General features: G+C 36.3%; 1 protein-coding gene across 5 annotated transcripts in view; it reads left to right on the top strand.

The window, feature by feature from the left end:
• Window positions 1-21,191, top strand: part of GULP1 (GULP PTB domain containing engulfment adaptor 1) — a 159,834-nt gene that overhangs the window by 128,499 nt on the left and 10,144 nt on the right. For all 5 annotated transcript variants that reach the window (XM_070731917.1, XM_070731920.1, XM_070731918.1 and 2 more), the window contains 5 exons: window positions 2,874-2,945; window positions 12,543-12,641; window positions 14,425-14,562; window positions 15,507-15,623; window positions 16,664-16,756. In XM_070731917.1, the coding sequence (XP_070588018.1) occupies window positions 2,874-2,945; window positions 12,543-12,641; window positions 14,425-14,562; window positions 15,507-15,623; window positions 16,664-16,756 (519 nt within the window). The remainder of the gene's footprint in view (window positions 1-2,873; window positions 2,946-12,542; window positions 12,642-14,424; window positions 14,563-15,506; window positions 15,624-16,663; window positions 16,757-21,191) is intronic.

A 21,191-nucleotide genomic window follows, 5' to 3' on the forward strand; every position in this document is an offset into this window, starting at 1 on the left:
CCATTTCTCATCAATCCATACCTTTTTAATTTTTCAGAGACTTTTTTACTTAATAGTTAAATTATCAGAGATCATCCAACCTAACAAATTTTCTAACTATTTTTCTGAAAGCTGCCTAACAACAGGTCTGGGAGATATATTATAGGTTCAGCATTGCCCATAGGGCCGTTAATGGAGTATGACTTGATTTGCAGAACAATTTTCAATAGGGTTACACCTCCAGTGAACAGCTGACAGTGGGCATACACCAAGGAGATGAAGTGTATCCATTTCTGGTGCCTTACACTGTAAGCCAGATTTACAGTTCAAAATAACCCCTTTCTCCAGGCAGAAAAAGATAATATGCAGGAATTCCTGTTGCTTTATTGTCTGTGCAATAACCACAGAACATTCTTTCAAGCAAGGACAACTTGATTGTTCTCACTGCATGGAAAAAGGAGTTACTCTGGATCCCTGGTTACAAAAAGATTTGGTGGCAAAGAGCATACATGAGCTGCATTTCATGTGTTTGACATAAAAGAATGCTATACCTTTATTTTCAACATTTCTTCATATAGAAATGTGCAGTATCCATGGTGGAGTACAGCCCAAGCCTTTTTTTTTCTTTTTGATCATCATTTGTATCAGGAGAAAGTTCCATGATAGCAGTGGGGTTTAAGTTTATATGCCACCCTTTAGTGCTTTATAGCACTCCCTATGCTTACAACGTAAGCATATTGGCCCCAACAATCTGTGTCCCCATTTTACTGCCCATGGAAAGATGAAAGGCTGAATCAACCTTGAACCCAATCAGGATCAAACTCCAAACTGTGAGCAGAGTTAGCCTGCAATACTGTACTTTAAGCACCGTACCACCAGAGTTCACCATGATGGTGGCTGCCAACCTTAGAACAAATTCAGGGATTTAAAAAGCAGCACATTATATTAGCTCCTATAATAGCCATCTCATCTTTATTGCCATACAGTCTACAGAGCTGGGAAATATTATCAGCATAATACAGTGGTACCTCTACTTAAGAATGCCTCTACTTAAGAACTTTTCTAGACAAGAACCGAGTGTTCAAGATTTTTTTGCCTCTACTTTAGAACCATTTTCTACTTAACCAGAGCCCAGAAAAATTTCCCAGGAAATTTGAGAGCGGCACAAAGGCCCGGCCAGTTTCCTACCCTTCCCCCTTTAATCCCGGCCATCTCGGGCTTTACTGGGCTGCCAGAGGAGCCTTTCAGTGGTGCTTAAGGAGGCTTTGGCAGCCCAGAGCGAACAGAGTGTTTTCCTTTCTCTGCGCGCTTGGACATGGAATAAACCACTTTGCTGTGATGACTGCCTCGTGCTGCCTCCCATACACCCAGTGCGAGGTTGCTTCCTGGAGCATCTGGGCACGGAAAGGCAAAAGGGGGTGCTTCGCCTTGGCCAGATCAACTCGGCTTCAGCCAAACCGAGGAATCACCACAGTGAAGGAAAGGCACTGGCTACAAAGTGAACGAGGGAGAGGAGAGGGGAGCCCTTCAGCATGGGAAGGAAGAGGCAGCAGGTAACAGCCGCAGACACCTTTCAGTCAAAGGAGCGGGATGTTCCCCTCTCTCACCCGCCTGGGTTTCTCTCTCTGGTGCAATGTGTGGGAGGCAGCCTCGTGCCGGGTGAATGGGAGGTGCATACCCCTTGCTGCCTCAGAGTCCCTCTTTTTTATTTTTAAGCCTTAAAGTTTTAAATTTTTTTGATTCCCCTCACCTCACCTTCTTTCGGCAGTGACTGTCCTCTTCTTCTTCCTCCTCCTCCTCCCACCCAAATTCCAAGCTTTTATTTCTTTCCTAATGGGTTTGCACACATTATTTACTTTTACATTGATTTCTATGAGAAAAATTGCTTCTACCTAAGAATGTTTCTATTTAAGAACCTGGTCATGGAATGAGTTAAGTTCTTAAATAGAGGTACCACTGTATGTGAAAGACAAGTTTTGTGCCACAATAAACCACATAGAAATTTTTGCATCCACTGCAAAATTTCTGCTTGAATTGTTCACAAATGCTTCCGTGTGGTCTCTCATTGATTAACTGAGTGCAGCAGTTCTTATCCTCTGAAATGAATAACAATCATTTAAATGAAATACTTACATTTCTACAAGTCAGCATTACTATAAGCCACTCTGAGTGTACTACTGAGTGCCTTTTACCTTAATCCTCAAAGTTTCTTCCAAAACAAATGTAATAAATTCTGGCATGACACCATAATTTATGATGAAGTCTTGCCCTAAATTCTATGCTAGTGCATCATATTTCACATTTGTCTGTTACTGTTCACTACAAGTTGATAACATTAGAAAGAGATCAAACTGTAGGCAGAATTGGAAAATTTTTTGTAAATATTGTGGCAAGTCATTTGTGGCTGAAATTTTTCTTCAGTAAGGGTTAGGATTTCTCCAATATTTATTTGCCAGAGGAGACAATTATGTGCAGTAGCAGTCAAAAGTATATTTGATGAAAGAAAAAGATGTCAAATTAGGTAAAATATTTCAGTTTAACCAACATTTTGTCTTTCTGATTTTTATTTATTTTTATTTATTTATTCAATTTTTATGCCGCTTACAACATGTTAGCAATAGCACTTTTTAACAGAGCCAGCGTATTGCCCCCACAATCCGGGTCTTCATTTTGCCCACCTCAGAAGGATGGAAGGCTGAATCAACCTTGAGCCGGTGATGAGATTTGAACCGCTGATCTGCAGATCTACAGTCAGCTTCAGTGGCCTGCAGTTCATCACTCTACCTGCTGCGCCACCTCGGCTCTATTTAATATCATATATCTGCCCACTATAAAAAGCCGATTAGCTATTTCAAAGACTTAAAACTTTTTTCTCACAAATTACGATATTTCAGTTTCTTGGCAGTACAGAAGTGGAGCAGCCCAAAGGCACAGAGGTTGTAAGAGATGCTGTGAGAAAACTTAAGGTAAGGAAAATTTTAAAACACTTTTTTTTTTAGAAAAAATGTCTGATTCTAAATGCGTGTTTGTAACTGTACTTTATAGGATTCAATCTGGGTTGGTCAATAGACCAAAGGATTGTTGTTCCACAATTTTTGATTCATGCCTGGTGTCCATCTTGAGGAAAAATCTCTCTTTCTCTCTCTCCAGAATGGAGACAGGTTCTGCAGACAGCAAAATTCTCTGAGGTTGAGCTTTAGAGCGAGTCTGAAAGCTTGAAAGAATAAAACTTTGGTCCCATTGACTGACTCAGATTGGATCTTACAATATTAACCTGGGACACATATGTTCATTCGCATTTGAAAAGTATACTGCTCAAAAAAATAAATAACACAAATAACACATCCTAGATCTGAATGAATGAAATATTCTCATTGAATACTTTGTTCTGTACAAAGTTGAATGTGCACAACAGCATGTGTAATTGACCTGAGCTGCCTTCCTTCTATAAATACTGGTGGCTGGGTGTAGTTTGATGGCTCAGCAATTGCCTGCTGTGTAGAAACTCCCTGGTGAGTCAGTGGGGTAACACCTGGAGTCGTTGATTAAACTGAGGTATGCTGATTAGTTAATAGAAAAACATCCCCAAAATATGAACAAGCGGGATAATACCTCCCGCCTACCAGACATCTGGAAACCAGCCCTCATTAACAAACGTATCCCAGCCATAGAAACTGAAACCAGACTCAGAACACACATTGCAAAACAACCAAGTAGCCTGCAAGCTCCAACTACTCAGGATATCACCCCTAATCCATAATCATTAACTAATCAGCATATATTTGCTGCACATGTATTTGCTGAATTTTTAAAATTAAGGGAGACTAGGATAGCACTATTTCGGCCTTTTTTTTCCAACAGGAAAAAAAAAAATTCTCTACCCCAACATACATGAAGACCTACTAACAAAGCAAAGTTCATTGCAGCAAACAGGATCAAATGAAAATACCCCTCCCAATAGAATTATCTCAATTATGACTCTAACAAGAATGGGGATTAAAATCTCAATATTCCCCCAAACTGGAATTATTCCATCCCATGCTTACAGTATAGGCCAGTGATCTTAAACTCAATTTCATCGAGGGCTACATTAGGGTTGTGTTTGACCTTGGGAGTGGGGGTAGCAGGGCCAAGGAGTTATGGCCTGCTCAAAGTCACTTGTGTTGGGGCATCTGTAGTGGCCTGAGCACACTGACAGAAAAAACGGACTCTTGAGTTCTATTTTTGGCTGCAACGGCCTCCTACAACCCTCTGCCAATGAAAATTTGGATCCATTTTCACTGGCAGAGGCACCACAGGCCAGTCCTTTGCTCTTCCCAAAGGTGGCCCCATAGCTCAGATTTAAGCCTTGGGTTTGACACCCCTGATATAGGCTTTGAAAATTCATAAACAGTGTCTGCTTTTGTGAATAGCATTGCATCTGTTTAGTTCCTCTAATATGAATGTACATTAATGACATGGACAAAATTCAAGAAGAGGAAGGGATCATATATTCCACATGGAGATCAAGGAACATCACACTGTCCATCTTGTATGCTAAAGTTACCTACCTTTAAAAAACAAAGCTCTGCTGTGGATAATTTACAGTATTGGTATAACATTCCTCTATATATTTCTAAAACACAATTTCTGAAAATAAATTTAACTTTTCACAATTTCTGAAAATAAATTTAACTTTTAGGGGGTCTGAGAAGTTATTTCCTCTGTTAGGAAGCTGTCATTGCCTCTTAGAGAACGTTGTTAATTTTTCAGACTCAGTAAGGTGTATTTTCTTTCTCAGGTCAGTGAGCTCCGTCATTGGAAGTGTACTCTTAGCTATCTTGGGATCATTAATATCAGACATCTCTTATAAATGAGGGTCCCTTAGGGTCCAATTATTTGTAAAAGCATTGAATTCTCCTTCTTCTACATGAACTATCAGAGAGACATCTACTTTGGTTTTTATGGTCTGAAAGAGCACAAAGGAAAGCATTGTTTTGGAGGAGATAGTAAAAGGCAGAGTTAATACTGTTGTTCAATTAATTGATGCAGCCTGTTTAATCAATTGGGGGAAAAAACTGGATTTTTAAAATAAATAAAACAACTTATGAAGTCAAGATAAATCCTTCAGAACCACCTTTGTTTGTAGTAATTTCGACAGACACACCACAAAACAACCCTAATAAGTCCTTGCTAGATTATACTATGTTAATATTCAACTTGGGCATTCAAGGATATAAGCAAGCCTGGAGCAGGGAATTAGAATATCTAACCCATTTATGATAATGGAAATTTATTTTAACATTAATTAAGTCACTTTTTATAGATGAACAATAATCACATCCATAATCAAATAGCCATTTTTTGTATCTATTAGATAAATGTAGAGTCAGGTTATTGTTGGAAAGGTGGACTTCAAAAAAAGCAGCATAAGTTATTTATGATGTCTTGTGCTATTGTAGCTCAATTCTGATTAGGGGTTACAGGTAGTCCTCAACCTATCACCACAATTGAGCCTAAATTTACAGCTGCCCAGAGTCTTATTGGAGTTGGGTGGCAGATAAATACAAACAAATAATCAAATAAATAAATAAATGTGGCTAAGTGGAAAATTTGTTAAGCCAGTTTTGCCCCGTGTCATAAATTTGAGTTATTTGTCAAGCATTTGCACATAAATCATGTGACCATGGGGATGGTGCATAAGTGTGAAAAATAATCATGTCACATTTTTTCAGTGCCGTTGTAACTTCAAATGGTCACTAAGTGAACTATTGTAAGTCAAGGATTACCTGTATTTTAAATATTAATTTTGGTTTGGAAAATTGTTTGGCTTTTGTAGATGCACAATAGCACTTTCGGCGATCTTGTTTGCCATTGTTATACAAATTCTGTGTGGTTGCAGCATCCCATGGACAACCTGTTCCCCATTTGTGAGTTCCTGCAAATTCCCGTTGACTTTGCTTGTCAGAAGCCTAAAGTTGAGGTTTCAAATGCTGATCACAGGACACTGTACCTCTCAAAACTGCAAGCTGATTACCAGGCACTAAAAACATGACTATGGGAATGCTGCCACAGATTTAACTGCAAACAAGTAAATCCTCTCATTCAATGTCATCATAACTTTGGTCACTGAATGAGTGGGTCATTCAACAAGGACTACCTTCCTATAATCCCATCCAGAGTCAGCAATAGGAAAGCTTCTGAATTGCCAGCTTTCGTGTCTTATCAGAATTGATTCTATATCTCTTTCTCCCCAATCTCTCAATTTACATCTAATCCAATTAAATAAAATCTGATATGTTTTAAAAATATTACTTTAAATAGAATAATAGAGATAAATAAAAGTGTTGGTGGTATTGTAGAACTATTACAGTTTTGAACAATATTTATGAAAGCCTGCTATATGACTTATGACTCAGTCACTCTCTCTAAGCCAGGAGTGTCAAACTTGCAGCCTGCTGGCTTGTTGAGCCATGCTCTGGCCCCACCCATGTCCGGTTTAGCAAAGGGGGGGAAAGTCACGACATGTCACATGATGACGCCATGACGATGTGAGTTTGACACTCCTGCTCTAAGCTCAGTCCACCTCACAGGGATGTGATTGAGGGAAAAATAAGAGGAGAAGGAATATTATGGCTATATATAAAACAAAAACAAAGAAGATGTACATTTGAGAAGTAAATTGCATTATTAAGAAAAAGATGTTGGTTGATCTAATAACAAAAATAAACCAAATCCAAAATATTATGGAACTTTTGTTGTACATGTTTGAATTCTGTGCCAGGCAGTTACTTGTATACATGGCGGCATGGCTTCACCACAGAAATTGGAAAACAGATATGCAAGGATTTGAACTGTTAAATTAAACTTTAGAGGTAATAATCTTGGACTTGGGGATGCAGCTGAAGAAGAAAGCACAAATAATTGTTTTGTGTTAAAGTAACTCAATTTTGATTTTCGAAATTAGAAAAGGAAATTTCAATTAAATTAAAAGCATAGGTCTTTATTAGAAGGGAATTAATTATAGTTCTATAGTCAATTTAAATGTTTTTTTATTTTTACCTTTTTAAAAAGTGTTTTTAATGCTTTTGGACTTTTTAATCCACTTAAAACATCTGTTTAAATAAATAACATGATGCTTCAAAGAGCTTAATGCATATCAGGAGATGGTTACTTGTTGTTAACTTTTGTTTAAATGGCTGTGAAATTTTGCATTTGCTGAAGCGTTGTTCAATTATGACTGCATTATGTTTATAGATATGTATGCCATAATATCTTATAATTAATGTGGTTTTATAGTCAGAGATAAAGAAGTTAAATATATAAAAACATGATGTTTACCTCATTTACACTATTCAGTATAAAATCATAAAAGTACCATGCATTTTTATTTTTACCAGCAGGTGGGGCTGGTGTTCCACAGCAAAAAAGAGTCAGGGAAAAAAATGTTTTTCGATTTATTTTCCAAATTTTAATTTATCTTAAATAATCAGCATTTCAGTTACTACATTGCACCAGCAATTGACCAGTTCCTTGAAGAGTGTTATTGCGTAATATACCATCCTCCTGCTGGAATATTCAGTTTTACTTGGAATACTTTCTATTTTCACTGTACATAAAGAATTTTTCTCTGCATTAAACAGAGTGTAAATCAAAAAAATCAGGGGGGCATAGTACGTAGTTCCATAAGTGTTTCCAAAGTACTCCATTTTCTGAAGTAATATTTTCCATAATTTTAAATATTAAATACCTAAAACAGGATATCTAAAATTGGTTTTTTAAAATATTTCCAAGTGAAACCTGCCCAAGCCACAAATCAGAGAGATTGTTTGGCTGCAGATGATAAGTTTTAATGTTTGAAAAAATACAGAATGACACATGGTATAGCCCACATATTTAGCCCCATCAAAGGGATACATTTTGAAACTAGCACAGGTATAGACAAACTGGAATTCTCCAGATGTTTTGTATCATAGATTCCATCACCTCTCTGGAGTTGTTGAGAAATGAAGTCCAAGGCAGCTGAAGGAGACTTGATTGCCCTCTAATTTCTTTCCCTTTGCTGGCCTGCTATCATTCAGAGACAATTTTCAGAAACAAGAAGCCTGCTGATAGTTTTTTTCCAAATAGTTTTCTTTCTCTTTGTAGTATCAAAGACAGCAGTAACATTTCTGCATCTTGTTTTATTTTCCGCTACTCAAAGGAAAGGCTTTAACTAAATAAACTTTTTTTATTTATTTGAAGGCTTTCAAATAAAATAAATCAGCTTCAAAATATAATTGGAGACAATGGAACAGGATCAGTAATAATAATTTGGCTTCAGTTGTAACATCAACTTTCCTTTGTTGATAATTAATGTAGGATGTTACAACATCTATGACATTAGAACATTTTTGTACTTTATTAAATTTTTGGAAACATTTTCTACAACAGAACCTTGCCAATACAATCTATCTTATGTATCAGACTATAAGGATACATTTATGTTTGTAGTGCTACCACAACTCAGCAATTGGACGGAGCAAAATTCTAAGCATAGAGAAGTAAATTCAGCACTGATTATCACATTTTTTCAGACTATAAGATACACCAGAGTATAACATACACCAAGATTTTGAAGAGGTAAACAAAAAAAAAGTTTTTTCCCTCCCCAGCCGCCAGGATCACTCTATAGGCCTCCCAACCCCTCTGCAAGCCCCATATTTGCAAAAAATGGGCTTGTTTTTCACCTCCCAAACTGTCCCACATGTTGCATTTTTGCCCTCCCCTGCCCTCAGGAGCACTTTGCAGGCCCCCCAAACCCTCTGCACACTCTAATTTTACAAAAAATAGGATGTGTGGAGCAGGAGTTTTGGAGGCCAAAAATGGCTGTATTTGGTGTATAAGATGCACTAACATTTTCACCCTCTTTTATGTGAGGGGGAAGTGTGTTTTATACTCCCCAAAATATGGTAATTTCTAAAGTACAAAGATAGTGTTACAGAGCCAATAAACAAATGAAAACTCATGGAGATGGTCTTAACATTGAAATTCAAAAGTCTAGGTAAACACAGGTTGAACCTGGAAGGGAGGAATAAATGAGAAAGAAACTCAAAATTGTCCCACCTTGATTCCTTGTTTATGGATGTGGGGGGGGAAGAGAGTGACAGAGAATCACTATCAGATTGGCAAGATTGTATATTTACACTCTTTAACAGGGTTACAATAATTTCCGGACATGGCCAACCTCCTTTCTCTCAAGTATCATCTACTGTGACTTTGGAGACATGCTTTCTCTGTAGCTACCAATGCCTTTGATGCCTACCAATGCCTACCAATGCCTCAAGATCCCACTTGAGTTTTGGGGATCTTACTCTTTTATCCTTTCAGAAGGTCATGAAGACTTGGCTCTTCCTGCAAACATTGGCCTAGGGTGGGATTCAATAAAGTGGTGACTAATGTGTCTTGTTATGGTTTTCTGATGGGAAGACTATAATAAATAATATGTCTTTTATTAATTGCTGCAAGATGCCTAAAATCTCTATGAGATAGGCAGACATTCTTTAAATAAAAAAAAATCCTAGAAGAGCTAACATATTAGAACTAAAAAATCATGTTATAAATACTTTTGGAGTTCTGGCTGCTCTGAGGAATATACAAATGGCCTAGCCAATCATTTCTTCCCTGTACCAGATCTCAGTTGGCTTCTTGATTTCCCAACAATATCTGACTGATTTCTACATAGACATTCTCATCTATTGTCAAGGTTATACAGGGTGCGTTCTAAAAGTAATACAATTGAATTTCCTGCGCCACTCCTATTGGTTGGATTGGGACCGAATCACTTGGAGTAGGTGGGGGTGGAATGCTAAGCTTTGCCACAAAACCAGTCTCAGTGCTCTCCAAGCTGTGGAAGTGGCAGGACGTCAGTTATTGTAAATCTCTCCGTGCCGACGGTGTCATGAAAAAAATGGAATTGATGACTGAGCAACTTTACGTGATTAAGTTTTGTGCTAAACTGAAATTGAACCTGATTATTTGGACAACGTCATCACTGGTGATGAAACCTGGATTTTTGAATATGACCCAGAAATAAAACTCCAAAGGTCTGAGTGGCACACCGACCAGTCCCCCAAGCCCAAAAAGGCAAGAATGAGCAAATCAAAAGTGAAAACAATGATCATTGTCTTTTTCGACAAGGAGTTTGTTCCTCAAGGACAGACAGTTAACGCTGCCTACTACATGGATGTGCTGGAAAGACTCCGAAAAAGGGTCTTCAGGATGAGAAAAGACATCTCCGCTACCTGGCAACTCCGTCATGACAACGTTCCTTTCCACAATGTGCTATGAGTCCCTGAGTTCCTGGTCAAACACCAGGTGCCAACTCTGCCCCACCCTCACTATAGTCCTGACATGGCCCCAGCAGACTTCTTTTTGTTCCCTCGGATTAAGGCAGCCCTGAAAGGAACCCATTTTTCATCCATAGAAGAAATCCAATCAGCCATGACAAAGACCTTGTGAGAGGTGCCCGAAGACGCCTTCCAGGGTGCATACCAGTCAGGGTAGAGTCGCTGGAAAAAATGTGTAGAGGGCCAAGTACAGTACTTTGAAGAATTGTAAGTGTTTGTGCAAATCTGTTCAATAAATTACTTTTTTTTTAAAGTGCATTACTTTTGGAACGCACCTTATAATAATAAATTATGGTTCTTTTATGACTATGTTTTATCACCTGTCCAAAAATGCAATCCCATCATCTTTTTCTGGAGACACTCCACCAGCCAGAATTTGCTGTTTGGCTGTTGATCATGACATTCCTGCTCCTATGAACATCAACTCACCATGAATCCTCACAAGACACTCTAATCATACTAAGAAATAATATCTAGAGCTCATATCACACACATATATACCTACCATAGTTTTGGAGTATAAGACGCACCGTAATATAAGACGCACCTTAGTTTTTGAGAAGGAAAATCAGGGGGAAAAGCCTCTGCCTCCCAGCAATTTGTGAAACAGCAAACAGAAAATAGCACAGTTGATATACACTGTTTGCTTTGTATTTCTGTGCATGTGTGTCTGATCCATAGAAATAGCAACGAATATGAAAAATGTATATTATGGCAATATATTAATGCCAGAAAGTTTTAAATGTAGTTACACTAACTCCTCCCGATTATTTAAATAGATCTACTCCAAACATGACTAAGTCAGGGTTTAAATCAGCTGCCTTATCTAAATACTAAACAGGACACTGTTACATTTCAGTTTATACTTTTACAGATCTTTAAAACTGATGTGGTTTTCTGGAAGTATTCTCTGCTATTTAAAAAAAGCTGGACTTCTTCAAATCAAGCATTGATTTTAAAAAGCTTCTTTATTTTGTTAAGTTGTCTAGAACAATAATAAAGCAGTCTTTAAAAAATAAGTCTAATAATTTGAACATTCTATAGACATTTATAGTTGTTGACTTACCTGCCTGAAGTTTCAGCAGTCCCACATTGCCAGCAATTTGCCTCCTTGCAGCTAGTTTTAGTTTCAGTTTAGCACATGGCCTGCCCATGCTGAGTCAACTGTAGGTCAGGAGGCTGACAATCATTTGCTTTTGCTAATCAGGATCTACACTGTTTGCTGCAAGGAGGTAAATTGCTGGGAGGCAGGGATCAAAGGGTGGGGCTACATTCAGTGTATAAGAAACACCCACATTTTCAGCCTATTTTGGGGGGTACAAATGTGTGTTTTATACCCCCAAAAATATGTTATGTACATACAAAACTTCCAAGCATATGCAGTAGAGTGTGTGTGTGTGTGCCCATGTATGTGTGTGCATGTGTGTGTGTGTGTGTGTGAGAGAGAGAATGAGTTTGTGGGGAAAGTGGTTGGAAATAAACAAATTAGATAATGGCATGAAAAAATGAAATGTAAGTCTGTGGAAGGAATGTGGGCATGGCAAGCATCTTAGAAGGGACTTCCCAAGCTTGTTGGACTCTAAAACTGGGAGGATAGTGGTGGTAGAAGATGTATTTTGAGAGTTGCAAGAGTTTCTAAAGATAATCTTGGAATAAAGGAGACCTAATACTTCTGTGTTTGTTATTTGTGCTATCATGCAAGGCTGATTTCAAGTTTTAATGTCTTGAGATCCCTTGATAGTTTTGATAATCATGCTATCCTTCTGGAATATCTGGTCGGATTGTAACCTGAGGCCAATGTTTTTTTAATAGTTTCAATCTATCCTGTTAAGATTTTTCCAGAAATTCATTTCTGGCCTTGATGTGTCATAATTTGGCAATGGTCACTATAGGTTTAATAATTCTCTAAAGACCCAATGAGCCAGAGAACTACCAATCCCAGGAATTGTGGCTGAAAGAAAAACACATTGACAACTAAACCTCTTTTCCCAAAAAATACTTTAAAGAAACTAAATATAATAGAACTTAGTAAATGTTGGAATAAACAGAGAGGCAGAATAGAAATTAAATTGTGAGTTTAAAAAAATGACAAAGTATCCCAATGTAAGAGAAATTACTAATTGATAGTTCTATAAGAACATAAGGTAAGTAGGATCTTAAAATATTATTTATGATTATTTTTTCTCTGATTTTCAGTTTGCAAGACATATTAAGAAATCTGAAGGCCAAAAAACACCAAAAGTTGAATTACAGATTTCCATTTATGGTGTAAAGATTCTAGATCCAAAAACAAAGGTAAGAGTCCTCTTATTTTTCTTTATCCCTTAACATTCTAACCAAGGCAAGGTAACCCATGCCATAACATGTTTACAACTATATTTGTAGCTTAGGACAAGACTACTTACAGGTCCATTTTCCTGCCTCATGAATCCCAGCGGTTGACCTTCTCCTGATCCCGTCAGCCAGGCAATGTCACTTGGCAGGGCCTAGGGGAGGGACCTTCTCTGTGGCAGCTCCAGTCCTTTGGAACCAACTCCCCTCAGAGATTTGCATTCCCCCCACCCTCCCGGCCTTTCAAAAGATTTTAAAAACACACCTTTGCCAGCAGGCCTGGGGCCATTGAGCACTGTCACTCTGCTCCAGCCGAATATTATGACTGTGATGGGATGAAGTTGGTTGAATTGTTTTAAATGTTTTGGGGTTTTTAAGATTACATTTTAAATATTTGAATTGTCAAATGTAGCTTTTATAGTTGGATTTTATAACTGTCTATTTTGTATTCATTTTATGTTGTAAGCTGTGTGGTGTCCCCTGGAGGACGGCCTAGAAATCCAATTAAATAAATAAATAAAATATTGTCATCCAATAACTTGTTATTTGTTCTAAGATTTTGTTTAAAATGAAATAAAAGTTTTGATATCTGATATGAAAACATTTATGTTTCTTTCAGAAAATGAATAAATAAGCAGCATTTTACTGTATAATTGATTACTAAAATACTCTAAGTCTGTCTGTCTGTCTTTCTTTCTTTCTTTCTTTCTTTCTTTCTTTCTTTCCCATCTCATTTTATTTGGTGCTGGGTAGCATCTGTAGTCCAAACACAAGTCAAATCAGAATCTTCTACAATGAGAAACAATTTGAAAATGAAAAGCTAACTTTAAAATGCAATGACCAAAAAAAAAAAAAAACCCCAGAGGAGAAGGCACTATATGCAAGATAAACATTTAATGAGCTCCATACTTCCTTGGGATTCCCAAGCCTGATTGCTCATTCAACTTTTACTGTGAAAAAACAATAGTGGTTACTAGAAGGTAGATTCCCACATTGGAAAGCAGACAGTGAACATATAAACCACTGCCTGAAATGCTGCTGTAGTCAAACTATTTAGAATGCATTGGTAATTGACACAATCATATTCTTCTCAAAAGGTAACTAAAATACTTATTTTGATTACTTCATAAATGGTTAAACTGAGAAGACATTTATTTATTTATTATTTATTTCTGAAATAATGACAATTCGTTGCCAATGACAATTCGTTGTTTTGACAATGACAATAAATTTTTTATTATTATAATATTTTACATTGAAAAATTGTGTCATTTGGGAAAATATGATCTATGGTAATAACTGTATAATTATCAATGCAGGAACTTGAGCATCAGCAATAAAGTCCTGTGAATAGAGTTGAATCTTCTCAAGTATCTATAATGGAGTATCTTGTCTTATGAAACTGAACATTAAACCTAGATTACCTTTGCAATTTTATCTAATAATGCAGGTAGACTAACAGTGACATCCACAGCTTCTGTTATTTTCCTTAGGACAAAAGAAGAGTTGTTACAGTATAATCCTGTTTTCATCATATTGACCATTTGACTCTCTGTGCAGACACCACTGTGTATAAAAATATATAAATTCAGTATTAAAATAGGTATTAAGGACTACAAGAATAAAACATAATTCTTTTTTGTTGTTTTGTTAAGAGGATTCTGCTTCATCCTGGGCATCTTGAATAAACAGTATTCAGCAGTCAAAATGTAATTCTGAGAGGTAATTGACCATTTGTTACTTGCAGGAAGTCCAGCATAACTGCCAGCTCCACAGGATATCGTTTTGTGCTGATGACAAAACCGACAAAAGAATATTCACTTTCATATGCAAAGATTCTGAATCAAATAAACACTTGTGTTATGTCTTTGACAGTGAAAAATGTGTAAGTACACAGAGACTTTAAAACTGGTTGAATTTTTTATTCTTTTATATTGAAAAGTTGTCTCCCCCTCCATGGTTTTTTGCAAGAGCACCCACCCACCCACCTTTTTTTTTTTTTTGCAAAATAGTAACTAAAATCAATTGAGGATTTTTCTTTCTGGTTAAAACTTTTTTCCTCTATGCTTTCAATTTCTATTGTTCTTTACCAATATAGTGCACACCTACAGTATATGTTTGAATATCATGCAATCAATCCATTGCTAAGAGGCCCAATTCTACATGGAGTGAAAGTGATATATAATTTAAAGTTGATTGTGCTTACTTGTGAGGAAACAGTCCAAATGCATACACACCATTAGGCTCGTAGCTGTCTAGAATAAACATAGAGTTAACCAGTAATGTTCTGATGTACTTATTTGTACAATATTTGGTACAAGTATAATATACATGTCCAAATCTTTGTCCCATATGGGTATTTTTTTAATCTGTACCTGAAACTTCATGAAGATTATGTGCTCTTTAGTATGATCCTCTCTTCCTTTTACTATCAGAGACATCTTACTTATGTTTAAAACAATAATATATTATAATTTTTGTATTGTATTTTTTCCTCGACTTAAATCACATTGTACAAAATAACAAAAATGCAGCAATTATTTGGTAAATCTTAAAAAAACCATGTTTGTATTTCCTTAGAAACAGATTATTTAATGTGACTACATCAAGCCTCTTCAGTGGAATTGTGTAATAATTAGATTTTTCTTCTATTTTCATATTTTATTCATTCTATGGCATGAACATTTTTGAGCCAGCTGTAATTTTTTTCTATTAATAGTTTCCTCAATATGATAGATATCTATCATATGAAGGAAACTATTAATACAAAAAAAAAATCTTTGCAACATTACTATTGCATGCTAATGGTAAGTCTTGTTTTATTTCAAGGCAGAAGAGATAACTTTAACTATTGGCCAAGCATTTGACCTTGCTTACAGAAAATTCCTAGAATCGGGAGGAAAGGATGTTGAAACACGAAAACAGATTGCTGGATTACAGAAAAGAGTAAGTTCCATATTCTGTCTCAGTTTAATAAATGTCATACGTAGGTGTTTTTTAAAAAAAACGGTCATTGCTATTCCATATATAGAATAAAAATCTAAGCTATTTTATAGGAGATTTATCAATGGAAGACATGTCATTTGAAGTCCTGTTTGTTACATTTGAATTATATTTGAGTTATATTTAAATGGATTCAACTGAATTACAAAATTGAAATTTTAGGTGTTATAACTGTAGACATACAGCTGTCCCAGAGATAAACCATAAACCAGAAAATGGGGAAACAGAGCAACTTCATAAAAAAATAAAACAAAATGGCAATAAGAAACCACTGGACTGCTTTACTCTAGGAATGAGAGAATTACCTGTTTGTATAAAAGAACATAGGCTAAATTTAAACTTGTTCACAGAATGGATGGTGTCTAATACTTTTCATTCTGCTGACAGAAGTTTCTTCAACCCAGTAGGGAAAAATGTGTTTTGATCATTTTTTTTCTTGCTTTCTGTATTTTTCCAAATCTGTCTCAGACGACTAGGAAACTTTAAGAAAAATTGGAAAATATACTAAATCTTCCAGCAGTAAGAGGATCCCAATAAGATAAAAACTGAGTGTTTCTGTTAATTTTGCTGAACGTTTTTATGTATCTATTTTGTGAACAAATTGGTTATATAGGAAGTCATTGGTGCATTAATTGAAAGGAAATATTTTTTATATATATATCTGGACACAATGCTTCAGTTGTGATAAGGCTCTATTGTGGAAATAAGTTTGTTATCCTTGTTAGGTACCATAACTTAAAAATATGCATTTCCTTTCAATTAATACAATAAATTAATATTGCAGTTATTTTTTCATCATACAAATACAATACAAATTTTGGGACTTTTTAAATGACAATGATGTTAACACCAGAAATATATCTTGTTTTACTAATGATAATGCTTTGTTCCATGATTATTTATTTTGCTAGGTTTATTCAATTTAGTTCTGATATGTATGAATTTTTTTTAATCTTAACTCTATTTCTCTGATTTTTGTTCAGATTAATGAATTAGAAACAGAAAATCTGGAACTAAAAAATAAGGTGCAAGATTTTGAGAACCAGTTAAGAATAACACAAGTACATACATTGGCAGTAAGTGAGAAAAAATGTTTATCTTAGCAATTTATGTTTCTATTTTCAATTTTTTGTTTTATTTCCATCATAAACCAGCATTAATCTATAAGAATTACTCTAATAGAGAAATGTTTATTAAATTTGTTTTTATATATATATATATATATATATATATATATATATATATATGTCACATGTTTAAGCTGAATTTGAAAATTAAGGGAGACTAGGATAGATCTATTTCGGCCTTATTTTGGCCTCATCAGCTAGCCATACCCACTGGGACTTGAACCTGCAAGTACAGTATATATATATATATATATATATGTAGATTGTTCTGAGTTCGGGTTTTGCCCTGTGTAATGTTTTGCATGTCTATGCGACGTTTCGGTGAAATCACATTCACCATCTTCAGGCTGGAGTTCCAATCTTTGTGTTGTTGTAAATGGAATATATATTCCATTTACAACAACACAAAGATTGGAACTCCAGCCTGAAGATGGTGAATGTGATTTCACCGAAACGTCGCATAGACATGCAAAACATTACACAGGGCAAAACCCGAACTCAGAACAATCTACATACATGTACCCGTGAAAATTTACGAAAACAAATATATATATATATATATATATATATATATATATATATATATATATATATATATCACATGTTTAAGCTGAATTTGAAAATTAAGGGAGACTAGGATAGATCTATTTCGGCCTTATTTTGGCCTCATCAGCTAGCCATACCCACTGGGACTTGAACCTGCAACCTTTGCCTTGTAAGGCAGAGAATTATCCTCTAGGCTACAGTATCCAATCCCTTCAGCTCTGTACCAGGGAAGGGTTACATTTTGTGTCGAATCACCCTGGTATATTGAAGGAACATCACAGCTCCTTTTTTGCCTCTCGGCAAAAAATATATATATATAAATATATATATAAATATAAATATATATATATATATATATATATATATATATATATATATATATTTATATATATATATATTTTGTATATATATACAAAACATACATACATACATACATACATACATACATACATACACACACATACACACACACAGTGGTACCTCGGTACTCGAACGCTTCCTTTCTCGTACATTTCAGATACCGAACAAAATTTTTGGCAAAAATTTGCTTCGGTATCTGAACAAAAATTCGGATACCGAACAGCCACAGAAAATTTTGTTTATTATCCGAAATGAGGGGACGGGGTGAGAAGGAATGGGAGTCGGAATCCGACACGCCCATTCTGGCCGCCCACTAAACAGCCTCCCAGTCGTGCTGCAAGCTGTAGGGAGTGGGGGGTGGAGGCTGCAATACCGGCAGTTTTGGGGGAGCTCCTTTCCTTTAAGCAGTTACACCAACTTTCTCTTTCCCAAGAGTAGCGACGGCAGCAGAGGCTTTCCTTAGAGCAGCAGCAGCGCCGGGAACGTGAGATGAGAAAGGGAAGCCTCTGACGTTCCCGGCCCTGCTGCTGCTCTAAGGAAAGCCTCTGCTGCCGTCGCTACTCTCGGGAAAGAGAAAGTTGGTGTAACTGCTTAAAGGAAAGGAGCCCCCCCGAAACTGCCGGTATTGCAGCCACCCCCCCACTCCCTACAGCTTGGAGCAGAAGGGTGTAGAAAGGGTGGGGCGGCTGCAATACCGGCAGTTTCGGGGGGGCTCCTTTCCTTTAAGCAGTTACACCAACTTTCTCTTTCCCGAGAGTAGTGATGGCAGCAGAGGCTTTTCTTAGAGCAGCAGCAGCGCCGGGAACGTGAGATGAGAAAGGAAAGCCTCTGACGTTCCCGGCGCTGCTGCTGCTCTAAGGAAAGCCTCTGCTGCCGTCGCTACTCTCGGGAAAGAGAAAGTTGGTGTAACTGCTTAAAGGGAAGACGAACCACTGAGGAAAAGAGCCCCCACCCTAACTACAGCTTGGAGTGCTTAGACCTCATATCTTTATCCCATAGGAAATAAAGGAAATAGGGGCTGGAAACCAATTAAACCCATTTCCATTATTTCCTATGGGATAAATTAATTCGGTACTTGACCAAATCGGTTCTCGACCACACTTTTGGAACGGATTATGGTCGAATACCGAGGTACCACTGTATATATATAGTGATACCTCGTCTTACAAACCCCTCGTCATACAAACTTTTTGAGACACAAACCCAGGGTTTAAGATTTTTTTGCCTCTTCTTCAAAACTATTTTCACCTTACATACCCAAGCCGCCGCCACTGGATGCCCCGCCTCCGGACGTCTGTTGCCAGCAAAGCGCCCATTTTTGCGCTGCTGGGATTCCCCTGAGGGTGTTTCTCCATGGGAAACACCACTTCTGGACTTCTGTGTTTTTGCGATGCTGCAGGGGAATCCCAGGGGATTTGATGGATTAAACTTAAAATTCTCAAATAAATATTAGTATTGCTAAAGAGAAAGATTTATAATTAGCAATGGTTGAAATGAGTTAATCTTAGGAAGTCAAGGATTTTGAATGACTAATGTCTATTTGAAAATATAGTTGATGATGATAATATTGTTAATGATAATGAATGTTTTTCTTCTTTTTCTAAGAATTTAAATTTAATATAATTACTTAAAAGTAACAAACTATACAATTAAGTAATTACTTGAGGAAATACTATTATATTATTTTATAGATTGGTATAAATTGGCTCTGTTGAAATAAATTTAAAATGGCATATTTGTTATGTAAGGGGAATATATAGCATAATGAATAATTAATGGTTGAGTGTTATTTGATTATTTTATCACTATTTGTCTGGTATATAATGATACTATAATCCATATAACGGATTATATTCATGAATATATTGGATGGTTATAACTAATACTTTTGATTTGAGGAATTAAATTAAAAATTGTTAAATGCATATTGGTATTCTGAGAAGGAAAGAATCACAATCAGTAATGATTGTAGTGAATGAATTTTGGAGAATTTGGGATTTGGGGTAGTTAATGATGAGAATTACATTGGCATTGATATTGATTAATCTCATTTAAGAAATAAATTTAACATATGTATTTAAAATTAAATATATAATGAAGTAATAATTTTGGGGAAATTTAATTATATTATAGATTGATACAAATTTGGATTTGTTATATTTGGAGCGTAAGAGGGAAAAATACAGTATAATGAACAACGATTAAGCAAGAGAGAATAATTAGCAGAGGAAATAAAGAATAGCATTAAAAATAAAAATTAATTGGAGTATGAAGCAATCTGTGTAAATCGGGAGGCAAAATTAGACAAAGGAGGCAGTAAAAAAAATCACAATACTCCTGGTAGTGGTCTTTAAATGATCACAAGTGTTATTTAGCAGATGGAGTCCTAGGTAAGGATCACGAGATTCCTTGGAATGGGAGAGACTCTGAGAAGTTTTACTCAGGAGCTGAAAATCCTGCCTGCTGAACTCCAAGTAGGATTTTTATTCTAAGAGCAAAGAGAGAATTGTGTGCAGTCTGCACCAGCTTCCTTGGGTTTCTGTCTCCCCCCCCCCTTCCTGATGGACCCTTACCTTATTGGGCTAACTCTCTGCTTGAATTTTCATTTCCTCTTGTCTCAGGGGCTTAGCCAAAATAGCTGAAAGTTCCCCTCTATGCATGGAAAGGAATTCATTTCTTTACCCATCAAAGGAGATCACGTCTCCTTTATGCACAGAAGGGAACTCCTTCAGTAGGGTATAGAAACAGCCAAGATTTCAGCTCCTTTTCTGCACCCCACAAAAGACCTATCACCCCTCAAGATGCAGCTCTTTCATCCATCCTCCAGAGTCAAAAAAGGAGTTCTTTGGGCAGTTGGTAGCATTTTGCAACCTTCCTTTTCAGTTCCCTTATTTTTCAACTTCTGGGTAAGCTGGCAGAGAAGGTCAGAAATTACAATCACATTATGGTGGGGTGCTTGCTAACCAGTCACCTGCAAGCAGATTGTGAAGCTCCCAGATCCTGATCATGGGATCAGAGAATGGTGGAACAACATTTTGCAACTATCAGAGGTTTTACAGGCTGTAAAGCATCCTTCCCAAGATTGTCTTAATTGCATATTTTTCTATTAAACTTACAGTCATAAATTGAGGACTACCTGTATATCACAAAAGTATTTAGAAACTTTGTTCGTTCATATTCTTACTGTCTGCAGATTCTGTCTCTTGTAGAAAATGAAGTTCCTTTTGTTGCCTACAATAGTAAATAGTGGAACATTATCTTTGTACTAACATGAAAATATTACTTTGGAAAAATATTGGTACTAAGGACTAAGACTTTTCTCCAAGGTGGATTTAACTAGCCTGCTTAAAGTACATGGCATAAAATACTGAATCATAAACTGTCTCATAAATGCTAAATAAAATTTTGTTTATTGTTTTATTGGGTTGTTATACATTTTATTTAATGTTTAATAAAATAAAAAGATACTTCCATTGAG

Source organism: Erythrolamprus reginae, chromosome 1, assembly GCF_031021105.1.
Source record: "Erythrolamprus reginae isolate rEryReg1 chromosome 1, rEryReg1.hap1, whole genome shotgun sequence".
Classification (NCBI taxonomy): Eukaryota; Metazoa; Chordata; class Lepidosauria; order Squamata; family Dipsadidae; genus Erythrolamprus; species Erythrolamprus reginae.